The sequence below is a fragment of the Calonectris borealis genome, chromosome 1 (genome assembly GCF_964195595.1).
Source record: "Calonectris borealis chromosome 1, bCalBor7.hap1.2, whole genome shotgun sequence".
Taxonomy (NCBI): domain Eukaryota; kingdom Metazoa; phylum Chordata; class Aves; order Procellariiformes; family Procellariidae; genus Calonectris; species Calonectris borealis.
In genome coordinates, this window is record NC_134312.1 from 152,563,663 (window position 1) to 152,586,254 (window position 22,592).

A 22,592-nucleotide genomic window follows, 5' to 3' on the forward strand; every position below is an offset into this window, starting at 1 on the left:
AGCCTAAATCAAGTTTAAATTGCTCACTCTCCATCAAACCTCCCCATATCTATAAATATATCTCCTCTTGTTGCCAGGTTTCCCACTAAATGAAGTTTCATTTTCACCTTTCTTTGGTTTTGTATTCAGTGTTTCTTTAGTGCTTCTCCTCTGTTCATGAAATTCATTGTTTACGCAAATCACAAACAAGTATCTTCTTATCTGTGATCTTCATCAAGAGCAACTTCTTTGACTAGACCCTTTGGCAGTAGTCCACCTCCAGCAGAACATGTTTTAAAGTGCTCATCATTTTGAGATTGAATCATCATCACATGACACTCTGGAATACATATAAAACTGAGTTTGTGATTCAAGACTGGAAAGTAACTCTTCTAAGTCTGTTTCAACAGTAAGTGCCGCTGTTTAAATAACATGGGGGTACTTCCTGTTTTACACAGAGTAAACATAGTCTGGGATTATAAATGGAGGCAAATTATTCAAGCATAAATCCTTTTGATAAATGACCTTTAACTTCTAAATGTGCTCAAGGTCACAGTGTTAGGGTGGTTTGGGGGCATTAGAGAGCCTTCCTGTAGTATCCATATTTGTGAAAAGACGCATGGATTTTGAGAACTGTGGATTGTTAGCACCTTGGGTATGCTGACAGTACCCCAAATGTCTGGAGTTTTTACTTCACTGATGTCTTTTAATGGTGATCAGCTGGAACAGTTCAATTATGTTTGAGGTAGGGCCCTAGCAAAAATTAGTTAGCTGTCTTGCAACATGACCTGTATCAAAAGGCTCTTTGAAGTACACGGTATTTAGCATAATACAAAGGTAAATTTATATGCTGTTTTATTCTGAATGACTGTTGGAATTCCGACAGCTTCTGTGGCAGGCACCACCTAAAACCAATGCTGGTGAAGCTTCTAAAGGAGCAATGTGATGGGACACAACTTACAAATCACACTTTTCTCTGCAAGTTTTTTATCTATTGCTCCAAGACCAACACTTGCCAAGGTGATATTTAGGTAGCAGAACAGGGACCTGGGGATATCAAGGTATGATAGGAATAGGGGAAGCTGGAGGGTAAAGGGGAAGTCACAGGGCCCCAGGTGTTGAAGTTGGGTTTTTTCGCAAGTATAAGGAGAAGTAAAGACATGGTACACAATACATAGGAAACGCCCTTCATTAACTCTATTGCCCACAGAACTATTTGTTGAGAGGAAGTTATTGCAAGAAGTCTGACAGTGTATGTGGCAATAATGAGAAAGTATCTCTTTCCCTACTCCATCCGGATGAGCTAGAAATCACGTTCATGTTTCTGGGTACATTATTGTACTGGGAGCGTGACTGGTTATGTACTATGACCAAGTTCTTTCCAGAGTCCACAGTGCTAAAATCACATGGTGTCCATTGTACTCCCCCCTAGCCCCAACACCTTCTTGGTGTTAACTTTTGACTTGGATGCCATTTTCTGGCATTTTCAGTAAGAGTTGATTGTGAAATATTTCATCTGTGTTGCTAATTATGTATTTGTAATATACAAAGCACTTATGAGTGGGAAAGATTAAAAGTCTTTTAATATAAATTTTTAATTTAATAGCACTTTGAGATCAGTCATTTTCACTGCCCCACTCTTTTCCTTACCACGGTACAAGGTAGTTTGCTAGTTCCTCCTTTAATCATTTTGTTCTCTCAAATACAAAGAGAAAAGGGAAATATTTTGGAAGAAAACGCAAGATATCATTCTAACAAGCACAGAAATTTGGCAAGGAGGCTGTGCTTTTGGAGGCAGTAGTGTTTGCAATTAATTTTAACTCATTTTACAGTTGACTTGCTTCCAAGCTGATGGTTTTGTAATAATTTCATACAAGCTTCAAACAGAAGCAAGGATTCAGCTAGACTCTATACAGCTGCAGATGTACTGGCTGCACATGGTGTTACCCTTTTAGTTGTTTGACAGTCAGTGCTGTATTGTCCAGTTTCCTGCCCTGCTAGCCTAAACATCACGTTGGTAAGAGGCGGCACAGTGCGGTGGCCGACTCTCGCTATTTATGTACCATTGAGTCAAAGGCTACAGAGAATCGCTGAACCGCCATGTGCAGCCCTTTCCTCCCTGGGGACATCCAGTGGTGCTCTCTTCTCTACACAGCCATTGGATTTAACAAAATTCGTAGAACTGGAGTATCTTTTGAGATCTCTACCACTTTTTCAAATTTTGTGGAAATCATCAACTGATTCAAAAGAATCATCAGTGGGAGATTGATGGCCAAATGTAGACAGAAAGCATTTTCTCATAAGCCTGTATCTTTAGGAGACCAGGCTAAAAAGGATGCTGTTAAACTCAGAAGGGTTCATAGAAGAATTGGAGACCTGGTAAAAGTGTCTCACAGTGAGCAAGTGCTTGATTTAAGCAAGAAAAACTTTAAAGTGGTGAAACCACAGTATGCATGATACTCAGAGGAGAGTCCTTCCGATTGTATGGTTACTTATTCTTACCACAGTGATACACAATGATTGGAAGCTAAAGGCTAATCTAGTGGGAAACAAGTATTAAAACACTTTTTTTTTTTGAGTCATGATCATTAATCAGTCAACAGTTTCCTGTAGAACATTGTGAGGGTATTTTAGTCATCATGAGTCCTTTGAGTTAAGCCTCGATTTCTTTCAATAAGCTGCCCTGGAGATTGCAGTAGACATCATGAACTTGTTGCACAGCTTGACTAGGTGAGAGCTTTCATCACTGACTTGAAAGAGGCCAGGTTATGTGATCCCAATGATCCCTTTTGGTCCGAAAATACGAGGAGAAACTTAATGCAAGTATGAACTGTTTGTGTAATAACTGGAATTATAAAGCTGATGTGGGCTGGTTATACCAGAATGCCTACCTGACCATGCCCTAATGTGCATCTTGATTTTCCCTAAGAAGATCTGAAGTGACAAGACACTAAAAACTTTTTTAAAGAGAGCTTACTTTGCATTGTTTTTCATCACCAAGGATCTTAGTGCTGTACAAACAACAGTATAACCACCACTTGGTGAAGCAGAGCCTTCTTTGGGATGGGTTATCATAGGTTTTAGCTAAACATAGGACATGACTGACCGTTCAGAGTAGAAAGTAAAATGGGACAGTGTGCCAGCGGAAACCATCCACAATATGGGTAATGCTTTGCTCCAGGTAGGGTACCAGGTTTACCATTCTGACATGCTCTCATTGTGCAGGAAATCTCACCTGGTGCTTTATCCCATCCAATTGGTCGAGGTATTTTGTCTTCCATTAAAAGTCTGTGCCTTCCTCTCCAGATATCTTCTGGTTATTGCTTTGTGATGACTCAGTAGTAGGCCATCGCTCAGAAAAGTCTAAATCATTTAATGTTTTTTTTCCTGAAACACTACCTCTAAGACAATATGCCTATACATTTTTAGAGGAGAAAGCATCAGGCAGGATCATTCCAGGTGGGTATTTTCCTAATGTTTTAAAAATTGTGGAGAGTCTTAGGCGTCCAGTGCTTTACAGTTGTGGTGTTGCAGAGGATGATGCTTTATTGAGAAGGTTTCACTGCTAATGGAAGGTTTTGTCTGTAAGACCCACTTTCTTTGGTGTTTCCACAGAATGGCCCCAAAACATCCTTCCTGCAATTTCTGTATTATATTCACAGCATGATGCTCTAAGCACAGAACGCTATAGCATGTCTCCAGGAGAGGTGGTCCCTTTCTCTGCTAAAACTTGAAAGGGAGAGGCTATAGCAGGAGCTAAGGGCACCAACAGTCATGACAGTATACCCAGTACTGATAAGAAAGGACAGCAATGAATCAGTGAAAGTGTTACACTAGTTCTGAAAAGCTGCACGTGTATTGCCTTACATGTGAGATGTTTCAGTACCCACCTCAGTGATTTTAGCATCATCAAGTGTCACCATGAAGTAAGTGGCCTTGTAGGAACGATTCAAAGTAGGCAAGTCACCATCCTGTGACAGCTGTTTTTTGAATGAATGGTTTATGAATCCTATTTGATCTCTCCTTTTGCCAAGTCAGAGACATTGAGGAGGACTTTTTTAGTTAATTTCATGGGAAAGTCTATTACAAAATGTGCTTTTTGATGCCTATGATGTTTGTGTTTCTTGGAATGAATAGCTCTATCCGCCTTAGTGTAAAAAATTTTGGTAAATGAAACTTAACAAGTCTGATCTGTTTGGATAACCAAAGAAGACTCCACAGTTCTGCTTCCTGCGTTTCACAAACTGGGTGTATCTGAATGCTGATTTGGACTGAACATTTCTGTACTTTGTTTTTTAATAAGACGTAGTTTTTGAAGATATAATGCCTTGATTTTACTGTTAAATACCTGATACTGTGTGACACTTATTTTTTTTACCTCCCCTGCTTGATTACTGCATTGTCTGTAATCAGTGAGATACGTTAACATCTTTCTAGTTATGTAAATCTAGACAGCATCAAGTTATTAATATTATTTCTTGAATTCTAGCTGGAGAGCATTTTCATGTTAACTGTAACACAATTTATATAACCTTAGCTTAGTTCTCTTATCAAAATGAATTCAATGCATCAGCATTACATTGGGACTCAGTTGGCAACTTAACTGCCATCAGGTTTCAGTAGTGGTGATGAATCAGCTTAATTTGAATTTCTTAATGAAATTATTGCATGTGTAGGAAAGATCACTGCCCTTTAATAAAAGTATTGTTAATCAAGATCCCAGGTCGTCTGATTATTCACATAAATGTAATCAAAAGTTGTTCTGAGTTGTTTCAAGTTGTGTTTTTAAAGCGTTAAAAGTTCCACCTACCTCAGGTGTGCCAAAGCATGCCCAATACAGAAGGTTGTAGCCTCCATGTAGTGTTTGAAGGCACCTTTGATTGTTTTCTAGGTCCACAAATAATTACTTGGTTTCTTTTTAAACTATGAGCTTTTTTATTTCTGGGTTGGTTGGTTTGTTTGTTTTCATTTAGGGAGGTGTATTTGCTACTATAATACATCTAATTAAATATATGATGTGAGAATCTACGTGAAAGAGTCTTCAAGGATTTATTTAGTACAGAAATAATGATATTTGGACTGGGTAGGGATGAGAAGAAGCTGGCTGGGTTTTCATTTGATTGGTGCCACGGCTCTCGTTAAACCATCTCATTTCCTTGCCTTCCCTTCCTGTGCGTCCCACCCCATTACCTGAAAATTATTGAGATTTGGTCCAGACTCTCAACTGATGCATTACCTTGACCCAAGAGTTCTGGGTTATTGTGCCCTGTGGTTCAAGTGTGTTGTGGCGTGAGATTTAGATGCTGTCCTCCAGACTGCTGGCCTTCATGGTCTCCCGGTTGTTACAGATGTCTATCTGCTCAGGTTGTTTACCAGCATGTCCGAATTTTTATTTATTACCATCTATGGCCAGCCTGGGATAGTTGTTTAACTTGGTTATACTCAGCACTTTGGAGGAAACCCTTACTCACCAGTTAGGTAGGAAACCCCTAGGTAAGTTAAGGATGTGCTGCTTCTGTTTTGCTGTTTTGTTTCGTATAGTTGAATATCCTCCCCTCCCCCCCCTGCCCTGGGTGCCTTGTTTCCTTCTCTCTGTCATAAGTTCTTTAAAACTTCTGGTTTTAGTCTCTTTGTCTCTTATCTTTTTACTTACTTCATAATCAGATCCCTGCCAGTAGGCTCAAAAGCTTTTTCTTGGTAACTTTTGCCCTGCTAAGTATCACACTCCATCTTTGGGATGAATTTCGGTCATTCCAAAACTAGCTTCTTCATTTTGTCTTCCTTCTTGTCATATGGTTATCAGTCCGTCTAATAGTTGTAGATGCTTGTGGCCCCCGCTGGCTGGCAGAGGGGAAAAGCCAGGACGTGCTCATGCAGCTTATTTTGCTTGCTTATGTGCTCGTGCATGTATACAGTGACATGCAGGCACTGCCTGAAAGGAGGAGTTGTGCTGTGTACAGGCAGCTCCTTCCTGGGAGCAGGTTGAACTTGGACAGGCCTCAAGTCAGAGATTGTTGCAGTTTGCTTTCCATAAACCCTGTATATCCCATATAGCACACTCTGTGTCATCTTGAGACTGACCTATGTTTCCAAGCAAAGAAAAACAACATGGGAGATGTTTGTGTCACTGCCTGGCTTCGTGATGTAGCCATAACAGCCCTCCGCTGTCCAACTCCCATGCTGCCTTTTGATCTTTGGTCTTCTTTCTTTCCTTATCTGCCTGTACAGACAGTATCTCATTGCTTCCATTTAATACTGCTGTAGGCCACAGTCAGCTCAGCTAAAGCTGTTGTCCAGGCTTTAATCTTTTGCTGCATATTGTAATTGTTGTCATTTTGTGCTTCACTCCTCTTGCATTCCTCACCACGCTGCTTTAACACAAATGCTTCTGCAACTGCCTTGGTATGTTGACCCATTCCTTGGCTTCCTGCCATGCTACGTCAAATTCAAATTTCTTCACTTTCCCTACAAGAACCAATATAGTACTATCATTAAGCAAATTTATCCTTTCCTGATTGTACCTCTTCTTTTGTGTTGCTATTCCTTTATAATTTTTACATATATCTTGCTTTGCTGCAACTTGTATTTGGGTCTTCTGTCTCCTCTGAAAATCAATGTGTGCTAGAAATAACTCTTTCTGCTTACTTCCCTTTCTCTTTACTCTCACGTCGTTCAGCTCTTGCTCCCTGTTAATAACTGGGGTTGCAAGTCCGAGAGCAAAGCAGGAGGAAGTGGTGATGTCAGTGCCAGTAATAGTCACTACATCAGTGCAGTTCAAAATTTCAGCAAGCTTGTGTCTTTGTTCAAGGCCTCAGGGCATTGTCACAGGAGATAATTTAACCATTTTTTTATATTAACCTAACTAAAAACTTTTCTGAAGTGGCTTTTAGGAAGCTTGCAACTCTTCTGTAATTGACTCATAAACTGGCTTAACTGCTAATGGATTAACTCCTTGTCCTGTGAGAACAGGATGGCTGACACCCACTTCTTAGTCTGTTCTCTTTATTTAGTACAGAGTACAGATGGTACTCTGTAAATGTGTGGTTTTAAAAGTCTTTTAGAGCTGGTATTGGGAAGCAAATTGGATGTTTTGAACTGTAGCATGATGAACGGCTCCCATATTAGTAGCAGAAAAAAGTCCATGTGATTTTTAAACTATTAAGAAATGTTTGGATGTCTACTGACATGAGAAAACTTTGCAATTTATTTGAAGTGATAGTGGTTTCAGGGATTGACAGTGTTTCTTCCTTATATTTAATGAAACAGGTTTTTGCATTGTCTGTAGTTTTACTGCGATATTTCTAACGCTATTTGGTTTAGACTGGGGAAGCAGGGGATGTGCTCATTAGCCTTCATTTGCTTTCTATATATTATTGATTAGCTTTGTATGAATATTTGTTCCTGTTTTGCTATAAAATATCTTCAGTAAATACTGGGAAAGAAATTGTTGCTTGAACCTAAACATTAACAGTCAATTCCTCTTCCTCTCCTCTGTCTGAAGGAAATCACCATTAACAGCCTTGTGTTAACAAGAATTATGCGTGCGTGACAGAAATGTTGCACGTGTAGAGCTTTCCAGTTAAGACCAAAAGCTAATCTGGGTGCTGCCTGAGGCTGCAAAAACTGTTGTAGGTCAGCTCAGGGAGGAACCTATGTTCAGGATAACGTGAATTTGAGAACATGTTTAAACACTTTGCTGAACTGCAACTATTCTGAACTCAACTGGGAATGGGGAAGAAAAGGTAGTACTTATGTGGGGTTGCAGCTGTAATCTCAGAGTTTCAAGGTTTCTGTTGTGCTTTTGGTGTGGAGGCTTTGGAGGGTATTTTAAAGAGAAAAATCAAAATAGTTGCCTGCACAATTTGTTCCTCTGATCTGCATAAGCTCTATCCAGATTTCAGAAGCTGAAATGGGGGTGGTTTTGAGTGTATAATGTACCTTGTATATAAATGTTTAAGAGCCAATGCATCAAATGCTGTACAGCCTTTATTTTAAGGGAATACACATTGAGTGAAATGCTGGTCCCAGGTAAAGTTGTGCCATGTGTTTGAGTGGGGCAAGATTTCATTTAGTGAATCTTTGTGGCACAGATCTTTGCCACAAAGTGAATTGTCATGTGAAGGGGGGAAAAGTAGCTAAGGAAAAGTAGTTAAGCATTAATCTTCTCAGGGGTTAAGGGGATGGCAAGGGTTTTCTTGTTTGAAAGGCAGAACATATTTGTTCACAAAAACCAAACAAACGAAACAAAAAAAACCACACAACAAAAAAACACCCACCCAAAACCAACCAAACAAACAAAACCCACAAACAAACAAACCAAAAGGAGGAGGGTATCATCTAAAGAGGATAGGGTGCTGCTGGAGTTGAGTTCCTAAAGGGGACAGTTTTCCTGGAGGGGCAGTAAAAGAGATGGAAGGATAGATTGGAGAGCAGCAGTGTGACTGAGGATTGGATAAAGACTCTGATTTCAGGTTTCCTGGAGAGATGAAAAAATGTCGTGGGGAAATGACTTGAAAAATCATGATGATAAAGCAAGCATTGATGTATTGTGTTCAATATGGCTATATCTACTTGTACATTGTTCCATCCGTTCTTTTACCTGGTTCATTCTACCAGGCGTGGTCAGCGGTCACCAGACACTACACAGTGCTGTAACATTCTGTGTTGGACATAAGATGAAGGTGAACCAGGGCACATCACTGTGGGCAATTCCCAGTATGTTAGAACCGCTTTCAGAGGAAACTGGTCTGTTCGCGGTACAAAAAGCATGCAGGTGAGAAGAATAGTAGGAAATTTTGTTTTGGTACAAGTAGATCACTTCCAAAAGTCAAGGAAACCTTCTTTTACTAGAGTTCACTTACTGGGAGTGGGCATGATCCTTTGGCTTCAAATGTTCATCCAGAGGACACAGGCTTGACTCAATACATGGATGCAGTATTGCTAGCCTCCTTATTCCCTGAGGACAGGGGCAAGGCAGAGTATGGATTGGTAAAGAAATTTTGAGGAGATTGGGACATAATTATCTTAGTATTTTTGATGATGGAGGCAGAGTGTAATTTAAAACCAGGATTGAGTAAATTGTGAAAATTTTTGCCTTATTCCAGAAGAAACAGGCCACTTGGTCAGCCTCTTGGCAAAAAGGGGTTGTGTGTTTATGTTAAATCCTGAATGAAGATCCAGTAGATTACTTTGTGGAAGTGAAGAGGAAGTGCACTAATAGCAGTTCAGATGTAACATTTGGTCAGACCAAAACCCAGGACGCTGTCTCTGAGTGTGTCCAATAGGAGATGAAGAATTATGAGAGCAGTCATACGGTGATACACTCTCCTGGCCTCCAGAAATCTATGATTCAGGGAATTTCTGAGCTAGTTGTAGCGCCTTTGTGCTTAGTAGTGGTGGATGCAGATACATCTGGGCAAAGCTCCTCTAAAACACATGAATATGACTGGTTTAGCAAGGTCCTTGTCACACACAGACCAAGGGAATAAGAAGGAGGCCTGGGAACAGTTCCTGCTTGCAGTGGAAGACAAGTCAGTTCGCTGGTCTGAGAGCAGCTACCATGTGCCAGCACAGATGTGAGGTTGGCCAAGGTACACATGGAAGTCTATCATGCAGCGTAACCTCAAAGTTCCTCTTAAACCACTGGGAATGAGTAAGGAGCTCAGATCGTGATGCAAGGCTGCAGTAAAAGAAAAGGACATTCAAGAATGAACTGAATGTGGCGAGGAAAGGAGAAACACCACTTCTTTAGTGTCAGCCTAGACAAAAAGACTGGACTACTCTATTATGAAGTTAAAGATAAAATAGGTTATTAATGTGCCTTGAGAAGGCCATTCACAAAGGGAGACTATTCAGAGGTGTTCCGTTACCCCTGGAAGACAAGGTACTCAGCATAGTATGTTACAAGATGACCCTATAGTCAATAGAAAAAAAAGAAAAAAGAAAAAAGAAAAAAAAAAAAAGAAAAAAAAAATCCAGGGAGACTTAAAGTCACATACCCAGTGCTGGGGAATGTATCTTACCAAACAAGTACTTAGCATAAGCCAAAGATGCATTGTTTTGAATACAGTTCTGACAAATCTGCCACAAAGTTTGCTTTTAAGTTGATACTTCTCTGTCTGGTCAGGCTTACCACACAAAGTACTGAGTGTTCAAGTAATAATTAGATCGCTAGAGCAAGCAAGGAGGAGGAAATCTCTTGTCTTTGAAATGACGCCGAGAAGAGCGTGAGTGTGGCCAAAAAATACACATATGAGATGGGACCAAGCCTCAAGATAAAGAAACGAAAGAGAGGTGGGAAAAGTGGAGGCTGGAAATAGAAGATTAGTAAGATACATCAGTAAACTTGCCAAGCATTAAAATCGATCCCAGGAACCCAATATGTATGTGAATGCAATTAAAATACATGGATTATGTACAGTGATAGAAAGCAAGATTGTGTAGAAAAAAAGGATTCACAGTGAGAGGAATCGCAGCAAGAAAATAGTCTGACTTGAGAAAAGAGAATGGGAACGGTGTGCTGTTCCCTACCCTAGGTTGAAACTGACCCTGACTAGGTACACTGGAAGTGATTTAGTCTGGAAGAACAGTAAATATGGGTACATGTCCTTCCGTTTTCTTTTCTCGGTGCCCGTTTTTGTGTTGGTTGTTCATTCTGGCGCACAAGGATGCCAATGACACATGTGCATCCTGAACTAATCAGAAAGCCTATAATTTTTAAATAATTTTTGTGATTCCAAGGAAGGGGTGTGGAACGCCCACGGGCTTGGATCATCCTGATGTTGCTCGCCTGTGTTAAGCTTGGTTTTGAGTATGATTGTGTAGGGGCTGTCCCAGAGACTGCAGCCTACAGCTCTTGATTGGCAACCCAGAGGCAGAGGGAATGGCTGTACTGTCACATGTGAGTTGCTTAGTCTCCGTTGAAAAATCTTTTCCTTTTTCAAAACCTTCTCCCCTTGCCTCCCTCTCAACTTCTCTAATCATGTAATTTAAAGGCAAGAGGGCATGCTCATAGTGTGTTTGGGTTTGAGGTTTTCTTTTACCCTCTGGGAATTTTCCATAGCTTATTTACTCTTGTGAAGGTTTGGTCATGAACCACATTGAAAACTGAAATGTCTTGTTCCTTGAAACCTGTTAATTTTATAAACCACAAGCAAAATATAGTGAGGCAGCTGCATTGAGAGTTTTCCCATATGACCCAGCACTAACCTTAGTCCAGCCCAGCCAGGCTAGCTGCGAGGGATGGCTCGCCCTGCCCCAGCTGGGCTCGAGACAGCTAATGATCAGAAACTACCAGTTGGGCGGAAAAGATTCCAGCAGCCACCAGACATTTTTCCTCTGGGGCCTGATGAGTTGACTTGTAATTCTTGAATAATCTTGATTGCCTAGGCTTTTTTTCATTATCCTAGTACAGGTACGTTAAATTAACTCTGCAGGTGATTAGAGCAAAGGCATTTCATTTTTACTGGCTTTATTCACAGCTTCCCAGCGTGCCCCCCCCTAGGGATTATACCTTTATTACACATTTCTTTTCATATGTTTTTTCATCTAATCCAGATATAAACTGTCAGTCTTAATAACGTGATACCCATGTGGCAGAATTGAGGCTTCATTTTATCGTGTCTCTGAGTAGCTGTCATTTTGTTCTAGCTCTTTTTCTGCTTGCCAATTAAAGCCAGTATTTTGGTACCAGGTTGGGAGAGGGGGAGTGTTAATTTACCTAGCAACTTTCTCATGACTGAAGAAAATGGCCATAATGAAAGCAGCTCTAGGATTACAGTTTCCTGTAGCTAATGAGGGTATACTAACATGAGTCGACCAGACCTGTGCCTTGTTGAATTTTATTCTCTCCCCACAATGTTTAGTAAGATATAAGAACCAGAATAAGCCTCTCTCCAGACATAGCCTTCCTTCCTCAAAATCCTAAATCTTCAGTGTTTTACCTGCTTTCTCCAACATCCTTAAACAAAAACCACTTTTAAGTTACCTGAAAGGCTTAGGATACGGTTTGTGTCAGTGTCTGTTTCCTGTTTTCCCACATTTTGTTTCTTTCAAGGTTGTTTTTACTTTTCTTATTCCAACTGCACACAAAGAAATGTCTTACTCTTAAGTCATCCTGACTGTATGAGAACATCTGTGTATTTGGGGTTTTTCTTTTGTTTTGTTTTTTACTTTTGTTTTTTCCCCAGAGAACATAAAAACTACTCTACTGTGTTAAATGCCCTTCTAGTCTAGCCTAGTACTGTTTCTGGTATTTGCTGGTGAGTGATACTTCAAATATGGTATGATTGCTCCAGTGTTACACCCTTCTCGATTAGCAATTTGGGCTTTCCTGAGCTGGAGGAGGTTTCTGGACCATTAAACTTTAATAGCTGTCTACAAACCTACACTCCATGAGTTCGTGTAGTCATGGTTTGAATCCATGTATTCTTTTGGCCTCCACGACATCCCATGGCAGTAAGTTTTGCAATTTCATTATGCGTTGTGTGGAAAAAGTACTTGCTTTTTGTTTATTTTAAACCTGGTGTCTAGTAATTCCATTATGTGCCCCTTAATTCTAATTTTGTGAGGAAATGTTCTTCACACCATTCATGATTTTGTAAGCTGTTCATGAATGAATAACTTCTGTTTTCCGAGCTGGAGAGTACAAACCTGGGAGAGCCACAAGTGATTAGAAGTCGTCCTCTTGTTCTTCTCCATATGTTTTGTAGAGCATGCACAATTCAAGATGCAAGTGCCCAATGATTTACGTTGCTGTGTTCTCTCCGACCAGCCAATGATACTGTTTGTCTTTTTAACCATTGCTGACGGTTGATGTTATAATGACAAAGGGCTATCCACAAAAATCTTAAAAAATTCTCCTATGTGGCAATGTTAGAATAGATCCTATCATTGTATATGTGTATAGTTAGGGTATGCATATTTTTCACTTTCATAAACTTCACACTTTCCATCATTCAAATTCATCTGTGATTTTATTGTGTAGTGATTTATAAACTCTGCATGTCCTCAAGTGTAGATCATGCTGTCTGGGATCACTTTGTATTGTCTGCATATTCTTGAAAGGACTGCTTTTATTAAAGCAGGAATCATCCTCCCTCTGAACATGCTTTTTCTGTGTTTAAATTTCACACAGTTCTTCCTGTATGGATGAGAGCTGGCTTGGAAGCCATTCATCAACAGTAGAAAATTGGCTGACTGCTATAAAGCCATTGAGTTACTATTTCATTTTAAGGAGCTCACAGGCTGCCTTAAGGAAGCAGTGGAAGGGGTGGGGGGTTTGACACTGACACTTCATGTGCAATTGTTCTGTTCAAACAGGAATGTGTTCAAGCCACATCTGCTATCCTAGAATTATTACCAGCAGTCATGCTGTAGCTCACTGGCAAAGTGTTTCTGCTGCGAATATGGTCATATTCGTGTAAAGACCACTAGAAGGAAGGTGGTCTGTCCTTTACTCATAAGAAAATCAAGCTGGACCTGCCTCTTCAAAAAGGCTTTCTGCTGGCACTTACGGGTTTTTCCTCTTGCACTTCTACCTACTCTGCCAGAAGGCTATAATGTAAAGTTCCCCATAAGTGTTCTTTCTATTCACATCTGCCCTTTTTAAATTTAAAAAATAGCATTTTCCTTGCAATTTTGAATACTTGTATTAACACACATGCAAAAAAGCCTGTTCTACACCTTCTCTGTAAGGTAGGCTGGGTGAATTTGGAGTAGGACTTGGTTGCTTGAAAACAGGCATCTAGTCTATTTATGAGGCCTCTGAGAGGCGTGGAGCTGTCAAATATACATGTTCTGTGGGTACCTCCTCCTTTCTGGAGCAGCAGCAAGGGACTGGGGAAGAAACTGTTAAGTCATCTCAAATGGCACTAGATGCATGCGTTTAGACAACCAAATTGCATATATTGCTTGTTGCTTGATGTTGAGGGTTACTGGAGCTTGCACCTTGCATTTCCAGCTGGTGCTGGGATAGAATTTGTGGCTTGAATTTTGCTGTTTGCGTGGTAGCACAATCTGCAATATCAGATACCTGCTAAACTAGGCATCTGGGAGGCTTCTAAATTCTTTCTGTGTGGAAGGTAAACTTGTAGTGAAATAATAGAAGACCAGAAATAAAAGCAGCATGGTGCCTGTGCAATCCCAAGTTTTTCCTAACTTTCTCTGTGGTTTTGATCTGTGATTTCACTTGAGTATCCAGAATATGGAACGTAATTCTCCTTTGCCTTAGTGTTAGTGAATCAGCAATGAGAAGAGGAGTCATCTAGGTTAAGAACTGAATGCTTTTCCATACATATAGGGGCTATGCAAATGAGAAGCTTGTGAGTGAGTGCATTATTGGGGACTGTCTACATTAAGCCAATTAGCCTTTATTCTGCAGAATCATAGGTGTGAGAATACAGCTATGAATATAACATATCACTTCAGCTGCCTGTGTGTGCTCCTTAGTGTGATCTTCAATCTTCGTATACTTCCTAGGACTGTGAACCTATCTAGATTGTACTTCCTCTGGTACAAAAAACGATTCCTGTATTGGTGCCGAATATTAATTTTTTTCCTCCCTTTATGCAGAGCAAGTAACAGGTCTGTAGTTAAACTGTATTTGAAGTCCGTATGTTATCAAATAACTGCCTTTGTGGATAAAATTGTGGAGCACTCTGTTACTGAATTTTTCTCTATTGTGTTTATTTTTTTGTATCAAAGTTGCTGTCACTGAAAGCAGTAAAATGGATATTACTTTTCTTGCTGATTTTATAGCACCCAGAAGTGTGCAAGATATTTCACACTGCAAGTATAGTACTGCTCACCTGCCCAAATTGGTTCAGAGTTTGTCTTCACCAAAATTTTCCAGTTATAACTGTGTAAATACATCAGCCCAACAGGCTTGCCTGTTGGAAGCAGAACTTGTTTCAGGAGGGAGAGTCCTGGCAACTGGCTTGTCTGCCTTTGTTTCCAGTTGGTGCTGCATTCCTCAGTAAGTTTTAACTTGTGAAATGGGAAATATTTTTTCACTATTTTTTGGGGTCAATATTTTTATTGGTGTTGGGTTTTTTCTTTTTTTCCAAAGAGATGATGAAATGAGAGTGCGAAAGTGCAGGTTTCTCACCATGGCTTGCAGCAAAACCCAGTTTGTTCCATTTTGTCCCTCCAGCGTCTCTTTGACTTCTTCAGTGCAGAGCTGCTCTTTAAAAGTTTTATGGAGAAAGATGGCTGTGTCATACTGTCTCCTGGTCTGTCGTTAACTCACCTTTAAAAATAAGCCCTTGCCAAATTTTGTCAAAAGCACTGAGGCCTTCATGAATGTGATTCTGAGAAATTACTTGACTACTGCTGGGATCTGTCTCTGTGGTTTTTTTAATCTTTTGTTACAGAAGTAAATTCTGGTTATTTTTTTGGTGAATAAGTTGTCACAGACTTTTAAAGTGCTGACAGCTCTCATCTTGACAGCGGACTCTTATTTCATGAACCTTAAGTTGTTGTACTTGCATAATAAGAATCCTTTAAGTTAAGGTTTCTCTGTAATTTAACAGTATTTTTGGCCCCATTGAAATTAGTATTTAAGACCAAAATGTGTTTTCAAGTTCAGGTATAAATTAAAGGCTTGTGCTTAGTGACGTTTCAATTCCCTAGTGTAAAGTATTGTGAAAAGGGAACAGGATGAAAATGTATTGCTTTTATTTTCATTGCAGTCTCTTCCCATTTCATTGATTTGTTTGTCTGCATTTTCTTCTTTTCTAGAGTTTTAGAATGCCAAGGGCTGCCCATTGTAAACGGGCAATGTGATCCCTACGCCACCGTTACCTTAGCAGGACCCTCCAGGCAAGTATTGCACATACAAGAGCTTCCATTTTAGAAGGGTGGTTTCTGTTTCCTTTGTCTATTAGAAATCTGTATTCTCAGATGGACAGATGGGAGTATTTAGACACTGCTAGAATACGTTAAGTGTTTGTGCATGTATGAACTACTGAATTATACTACAGTAAGTAATTTGAGGCTTGTTTCAGTTTTGATTTATGTAAAGGTCTGAATAATCCCTGAATAATTTGAATATCCTGGAGTGTGTAATTTGTGGTTAGGCTTAATTTGTGCATCTTCTCACCTCACAGTTGGAGGCCAGTTTTTGAACGAATTTATTGCCTAATTTTGGGCAGGGGCAGAATAGAAAGCTGCAATGTATACACATTTTTATGTGAATATTTAGAATATTTTCCCTTTCAAGGTGTGGCAAATTAATGTGTGTTTCGAAAGCCCTAGGTGGCTCAGTCCTATAATTTGATATATGTGGACATAATAGCATGGATAAAATTTGGAATGAGGTTTTAGTAATGAGATTCTGCTTAATACTCTTCAGTTTAAATTTGGGATTAAATTTTCCTGTTCTGTTATAAAAATTTCCCGTGCTGTTGGATGTCACTGTTTTGTTTCTGCTTATCTAGAGTCATCTTTTATGTCTGTGCCGTGTTTGAAACAAAACCTCAAAGAATCAGATTTGGTAGCATGGGTTATTCATAATGTTTTACAACAATTTATTGAAAATACTATAAATAAGATGCGTTCTTGATAAATACTTACCTTGCATGCAGAGGAGTCTTTGAGACTGGTCTGTATTCTTCATCTTTGTCTAGGCGTGTTACGCCTCATCTCCATTAACGAGCTGTGTATTTGAGTTGTACACTTTGATGGTTTAAGCCTGTAACTTGTTTCACATGGTACTGAGTGGCTATTACTGAAACTATAAGGAGATTTTTGGACTAACCCTTGTATCCTTGAATGTCCAAACTTACCTTTCTTTGTCTGCTTCCCTTCACCCCCCAGTCCCGGATAATGTATGACAACTGATAATGTATTTCCCTTCAGAATAAGGAGCATTAGCCTCATCCTATTCCTATCTGGTTTTTGATGGGGGGAGAAGGCTTGCCTCCTATCTCCAGCAAGCAGCATGCAGCTTATTCCCATCCACTGCTTTGTAATTGCCCAATAATTGTGCTTGCCTTAATTGCCTCCCTTTCTACATGCAGCTTCCCAGTCCCCTCCCAGATGGGCTTATCCATAAAGAGGCTGATTGGCAAGTGTGACTGATGAGATGGGATAGGCAATCTGCCCTATGTCCTGGAGGCGATTAGTCTCTTTTATCTCTCAGCTCCTCCTAGGAATAGTGGGATATTCTTAATCTGTATGTCATTCTCCTCTCTGGATTTTTCAATGCCTCTCCTTTCAGAGTAGTAAAGCTGCTTTATTCTGCTGCATTTATGCAGTGCCAAGCATAAAAATTTCAACGAATGTGCTGCTGTTTATTGTGTGATTTGTACTTAGAGAGCTATCAGACTTCCTGACCAAAACTGTTTCGATGCCTGTATTATATATGGGAAAACATTGTATACTGGTGGACTGGCCTATTCAAGTCACACAGGAAGCCTGTAGGAGCACTGGGAATTAGACCCCGTTTTACTTGACCTCTGAAAAAGAATGCATAGAGTTGTCCGGTTAATATAAGCAGTTACAAGCTATCTAAGCAGCTTTGCTGCATGAGAAATGAGGGATAGATTCTGGGATGAAATGATTATTAGGTCAGTTTTCCACATGGCTGATGTACCTCTCCATCTGTGTCCCTTTTATCGATGCCTTCTTATTACTGCAGAGCTGTAGGGGAGGATTGGTGACACAGGACAACACAGAGCTTTTCACTTGTAGATAATGAGAACAAATCAAGCATAGGTTCATAATATTTGGAAATCATCAAACAGCTGTTGGGTGGCCTGTGTGAAATGCATTGGCTGGCTTTAGCCCAATGCCAAGCGGTTAGACGTCTGTATTCTAAAAGGCAGGCACAGGCGGATGGCACTGCCCATAGAGGATGAATGGGCAGTGCTGAACTTCGTCAGGCCTATTGCCCGGTGAGTGGTTTGAAGGAGGTCTGCTGTGTCTTACTCCTACAGAGCAGTAGAAATTAAGAGACTTTACTCAGCACCGCTCATAATAATTCAACAACATAACATTAACTAGGTGCTGTTGGGGCTGCAGGGAAAATATAGCAGTAATATAGGAATAAAAATATTCTTATTGAGGAAATCATTGTGGGTTTTTTGATTATTTAACACCATTGAAAAGCATTCATTGATTCCTAAGGCCAGGATTATAAAATAGGTAACACAGAAATAGCTATGTCAGTCTTCCTGTCTCCTGTGCTTTTAGGGTATGAGGAATTTTTGAGTCACATCAAGACTGAGACCGTCCCCCAAATGTTGCTGCTCAAAGCCCCATTCTTGCCAGTTGCTTTGTACAGATAGAAGATTCTGCTGGATCAAGCGAGTGACAGAATCAGGGTTCAAGGACTTGTGTTTAAGAGAGGATAACAAACTGTGATTACTGCCACTTTAGAGAAGCAGGCATGCAGTGAATCCCTCTCTTAAATGTGTGCTAGTGTGTATGCCTTGCTGTGCTGGAGCCACATGGTGTTCAAGTTTTATCAGATAAGTCAAGTGGATGACTGTTTGTTCCTCAGTGGCTCTGTTCTAGGATCACACTTCTGCTAATGTTGTTTCTTACCTTTTTTTTCCTTTCCTTAATTCAGATCGGAAGCCAAAAAGACTAAAGTTAAAAAGAAGACCAACAATCCACATTTTGATGAAGTGTTTTATTTTGAGGTTGGTATTTCAAAGGAACGGGTGATAAGCTGAAATACTATACTGTAGATAGTTGGCACAGCATCCTGCTCCATGTTGTGCCAGCTGTCGTCTTTGAAAACTGTTTCAAAGCATGGTGCAGGGGGAAGAAGTACCCAGGATCAGACTAGCTGTCTGCTGAGGGAGCAGTATATTGCTTCATCTCACGTGCTCTGTAGGAAAAGCTTCAAGGTGGGCACTTTTGAGCAGCAGGCTTTACACTCCATCGCAACTCACCCCAGAAGAGTTTTGAAAAAGGACAGTTAAAAATGGGATTTTTTAAAAAAAAAAAAAATTTTTTTTTTTTAGCCTGTGGTTTTTTAGCTGCTCCACCCTGTCTTTCCCAGTCAATGGGAGGAAGGTTATCTCGTAGGAATACTGAAAACTGTAGAGGAAAAATACACTTAAACTGGATGTTCTGGCTGTCTACCAGTCTGCTGCAATACTAGTGCCTTTCTTCCAAGTGGGTGAAACCTCTACAGCTTTATTTAATTCAGAGCATTTTCAACAAGTCCAGTTAAGACAAAGTATAACTTTCATGATAGTGCTCATTTTGGTTCTTTCTGGCAAAAGTAGCTGTAATTGTGGTGTGTCCATACATATATGTGCATGTGTTTATAATTTGGATACCTCTTGAAACTTTTCATTCTGTCTTCTAAAGTATGTGTGTCTTTCCTTTTTCTTTTTCTCTTGGACATTTTAGTCCCGGTCTACACTTAACTGTTCTATTTCAATAGATACCTCAAGGACATATCTGGCATAACAAAGCTGATGAAAAGCCAGAGTAGTACAATGCAGTAAGCAAGTCATTGAAAAAGCGCTTTCTGCCCATACGGCTTGCCTCATTGAGGTCACGTTTACATTAGAAATTGTTGCTGGCATAGGGATGGCACCTAGGGACGTGATTTCTCAAATCAGTTCAGGGGCACAGACAGCCACATCAGGAAGGAGAGCTGGGGAGAGAGGAGCCATAGAAGTGCTGTTGCATGTATTCTTGGCAGTGCCAGTGAGGGGCTTATTGCTGTCTTCCCCCTCCTTCTACAAACCACCATCTTTGCCTAGAAGCTGACAGTTGTACTGACTAATCTAAAGTTGGTCATACCAACGTGCTCTTGTTGATGTAATGTATTTGGATTTGAGGAACAGATACAGCAAGTTCTTTAGTGGCAGGAGCACTTTCTCACTGCCCAAAGGAGTGGAAGGCCTGAGGGCTGGCCGGGATAGCTATCTAAGGTAACCCAGCACGTCTCTTCCTAGGGTATAACTTCACTGCAGACTTAACTTTAGCTAGCAGTGAGCCTTTGTGCCTGCTTGCCTGCCTCCGTGAGACTATGTGGGGGTGCTGCACGGGTGTGGTTTGTGGGAGAGAGATCCCATGGTACTCAGCCCTGAAACTGCACCGAGGTGTCTGTATGTTTACTCAGGGCTGCCCAGGATTTCACTCCATCACCTGGCCCAGAGCTGCAGCCTTTGGCAGTGACACAAGAGTGATGCTGTATGTAAATAAACTAAAATGGGCCTCCTTATTCTTAACATAGGCAGTTCTGGAGGCATCTGACAGCGAGAGCTCTTTAATAAGAATGTAATCCAGGAATTCAGCATGTAAACCACAAAACTTCACCTGTCTGATTCCACAGCCTTCTGTGCGCTGCAGAAACAGTGAATGTTTGGTATTTAAACATTGAACTTGGCAGGTGGTACCATATCGGGAGAGGAAGAAGAGAAACAGAAAACATCTCCCAGCTGGAGTTGTGGAGGGGACTGGAGGCTTGCTCAGCTTGCCTTTTGTGCTGAGAGCTGTGTTGCATGCGAGTATCGGCAGAAGCAAAACCTGAACTCAAGCCCGTGCCCCAGTTGTTCTGCTAACTCAGAGCAAAATGTTTTCTGTGCGGGTAAGAGCAGATCTTGGGAAATGTCTGAATCAGCCACAACTCTGAAACATAAACATACCCTTAGTGCAGACAGAGCCATCATAGATTTATGTCATTTTGGGAGTAGTTAGTACCTATCAGGCTAACTGTCTCCAAGGAACCAGGTTCAGCAGAACTACTACGACTGGAAAATACATTCACTAATGTAGACATGGGCAGATCTGTGGCTGGTGCATGTTAACAGAGTGCTCTGATTCCTGTGGAGCTGCACAGATCCATGCTGTTGACAGCAGTGTCACTTTCTGCTTCCAAACAGCTTCATCAGCTTTCCTGCAGTCTGCTAGCACAGCGATTGGCCATGCCTCCAAGGAAGAAGCTGATCTGTGAAAGGCAGTGAGGGGGTGCTTTCCTTACTACAACCAAAAAGTCGCACACACTTAATTTTCTAGATGAAAAATAGGTTATCATTGGTTTGGGAAATCTAAGGGCTTATTTAAGGGGTGCTATGAGCGAAACTTGCACCTGATGGTTAGGAGCCATTTTCACCACTGCTCCAGCTGCAGCGCAGTGTGGGGGCTCGGAGTTCTATATGCAGCTACAGGAAAATGCCCCTCTTACGGGAACCAAAGAAGATAATGCTGGGGACCCGTTTGCAAACCTACATGCGCTGAAAAAAATTGAGCAGCTGATAAACGGCTTGCCAGTTTTGCCTAAAGAGAGGGACCAGCACAGCAGAACTGTGCCCCCTTTTTTGTAAAATGGTACATGGCAGCTAGTTCAGCACTGTGGACTGGGAGTTCCTTGTCTCCAGTTCCATCCTTGGAATAGATGGACCTCATACAGCTATCTTTTTAGGAATATCGCTCTTGAACAGTATTAATCTGCACACAAAGCAGTCGTACAGGTGAACAGAGAGACCTCATACATGCAGACTCAGCAAAACTTCTCAGAAAAGTGTTTATTTAAAAGGGATGTGCCATAAGTTACACCTATGCTATAACTTTTTTTAACAACTCATGCGCTACAGATAACAAAGCACTTAAAAGTTTGCTTCCTTATTAAGAATTACACCATTAGCTTCACAATGGTAGTAGAAAATGTTATTTGCAATTATGTAGGATAATTTCTTGAAGCCATTGGGAAGACAGTTGCAAGGGTAGGGTGAGAAAATTTCTGCTGAGCTGCTGAAGTTGCAGGCTGTATTTAAATCCTCTGTACTCTTGGGCTTACAGGTGCATTTGATTCAATTACAGCCTAGAAGGTTTGGTCTCCAGTGCTGCTAGTACCTTTTAGTTTTTACGTATCGCCTGGAAAATGGTGCCTGCCTCACACATACACACTCAAAAAAGGCTCTACTGAGCGTCCCGTGCTGAAGATTCTTTTCTGGTTCCTCTCCACTTGTGCAGCTATATCTTTGCCTCCCTTGTTTGTACCATCTGCATCTGATGTACAACATAAAACCAAGAAGTCAAGTTTACAAAAAAGCTAGTTTTTGTGCGTGGGAAGTATTAAGCCGCAAGTGTATTTAAACCTACAATAAAGTTCAGCTTCTGTGTGCAATCAAGAGCTGAACCCACACATCATACACACTGGCATTTGATCAGTTCCTGCTGTGGTTTCAGCTGGGTGGGGTAGCCTTTTTCTCAAGTTTCTGACACACTATGCAAAAATACAACCATCAAAGTCTTTTTATAATCACGCCAGAAAACAAATTTTAAGAAATGTTTGTACAAAAACTTTTTTTGCTAATGCTTTACACTTACAGCTATCTTCCCATTATTTTCTGCCCATGCTTTGCTGTTTATCAGTCTTGCAAATATGGTTGGTGAACTGTGCTCATGGTTCTATATTCTGATATGCATAGCACAAGCTAGTATCTCTTGGACAATTGATCTACTTGGTGTTTTTTGTATAAGCATGATAAATTGACTTCCAGGATATCAGGACAGGCAGAACTTAGCCATTTTAATTAGATCCCCTGTAAAATGTTTTTAAGGGTGATTCTGGGTTTTTTTTTCCCCTCTTCGGAGTGCCTCAGGGCATCTGTTGTACAGCTGTATTTAAAACTCAATTATTAATT

At 40.6% G+C, this 22,592-nt stretch overlaps 1 protein-coding gene across 3 annotated transcripts in view; it reads left to right on the forward strand.

The window, feature by feature from the left end:
* The window catches only part of RASA3 (RAS p21 protein activator 3), a 135,491-nt gene that overhangs the window by 85,318 nt on the left and 27,581 nt on the right, over positions 1-22,592 (forward strand). For all 3 annotated transcript variants that reach the window (XM_075136519.1, XM_075136512.1, XM_075136528.1), the window contains exons 6-7: positions 15,718-15,798; positions 18,551-18,623. In XM_075136519.1, the coding sequence (XP_074992620.1) occupies positions 15,718-15,798; positions 18,551-18,623 (154 nt within the window). The remainder of the gene's footprint in view (positions 1-15,717; positions 15,799-18,550; positions 18,624-22,592) is intronic.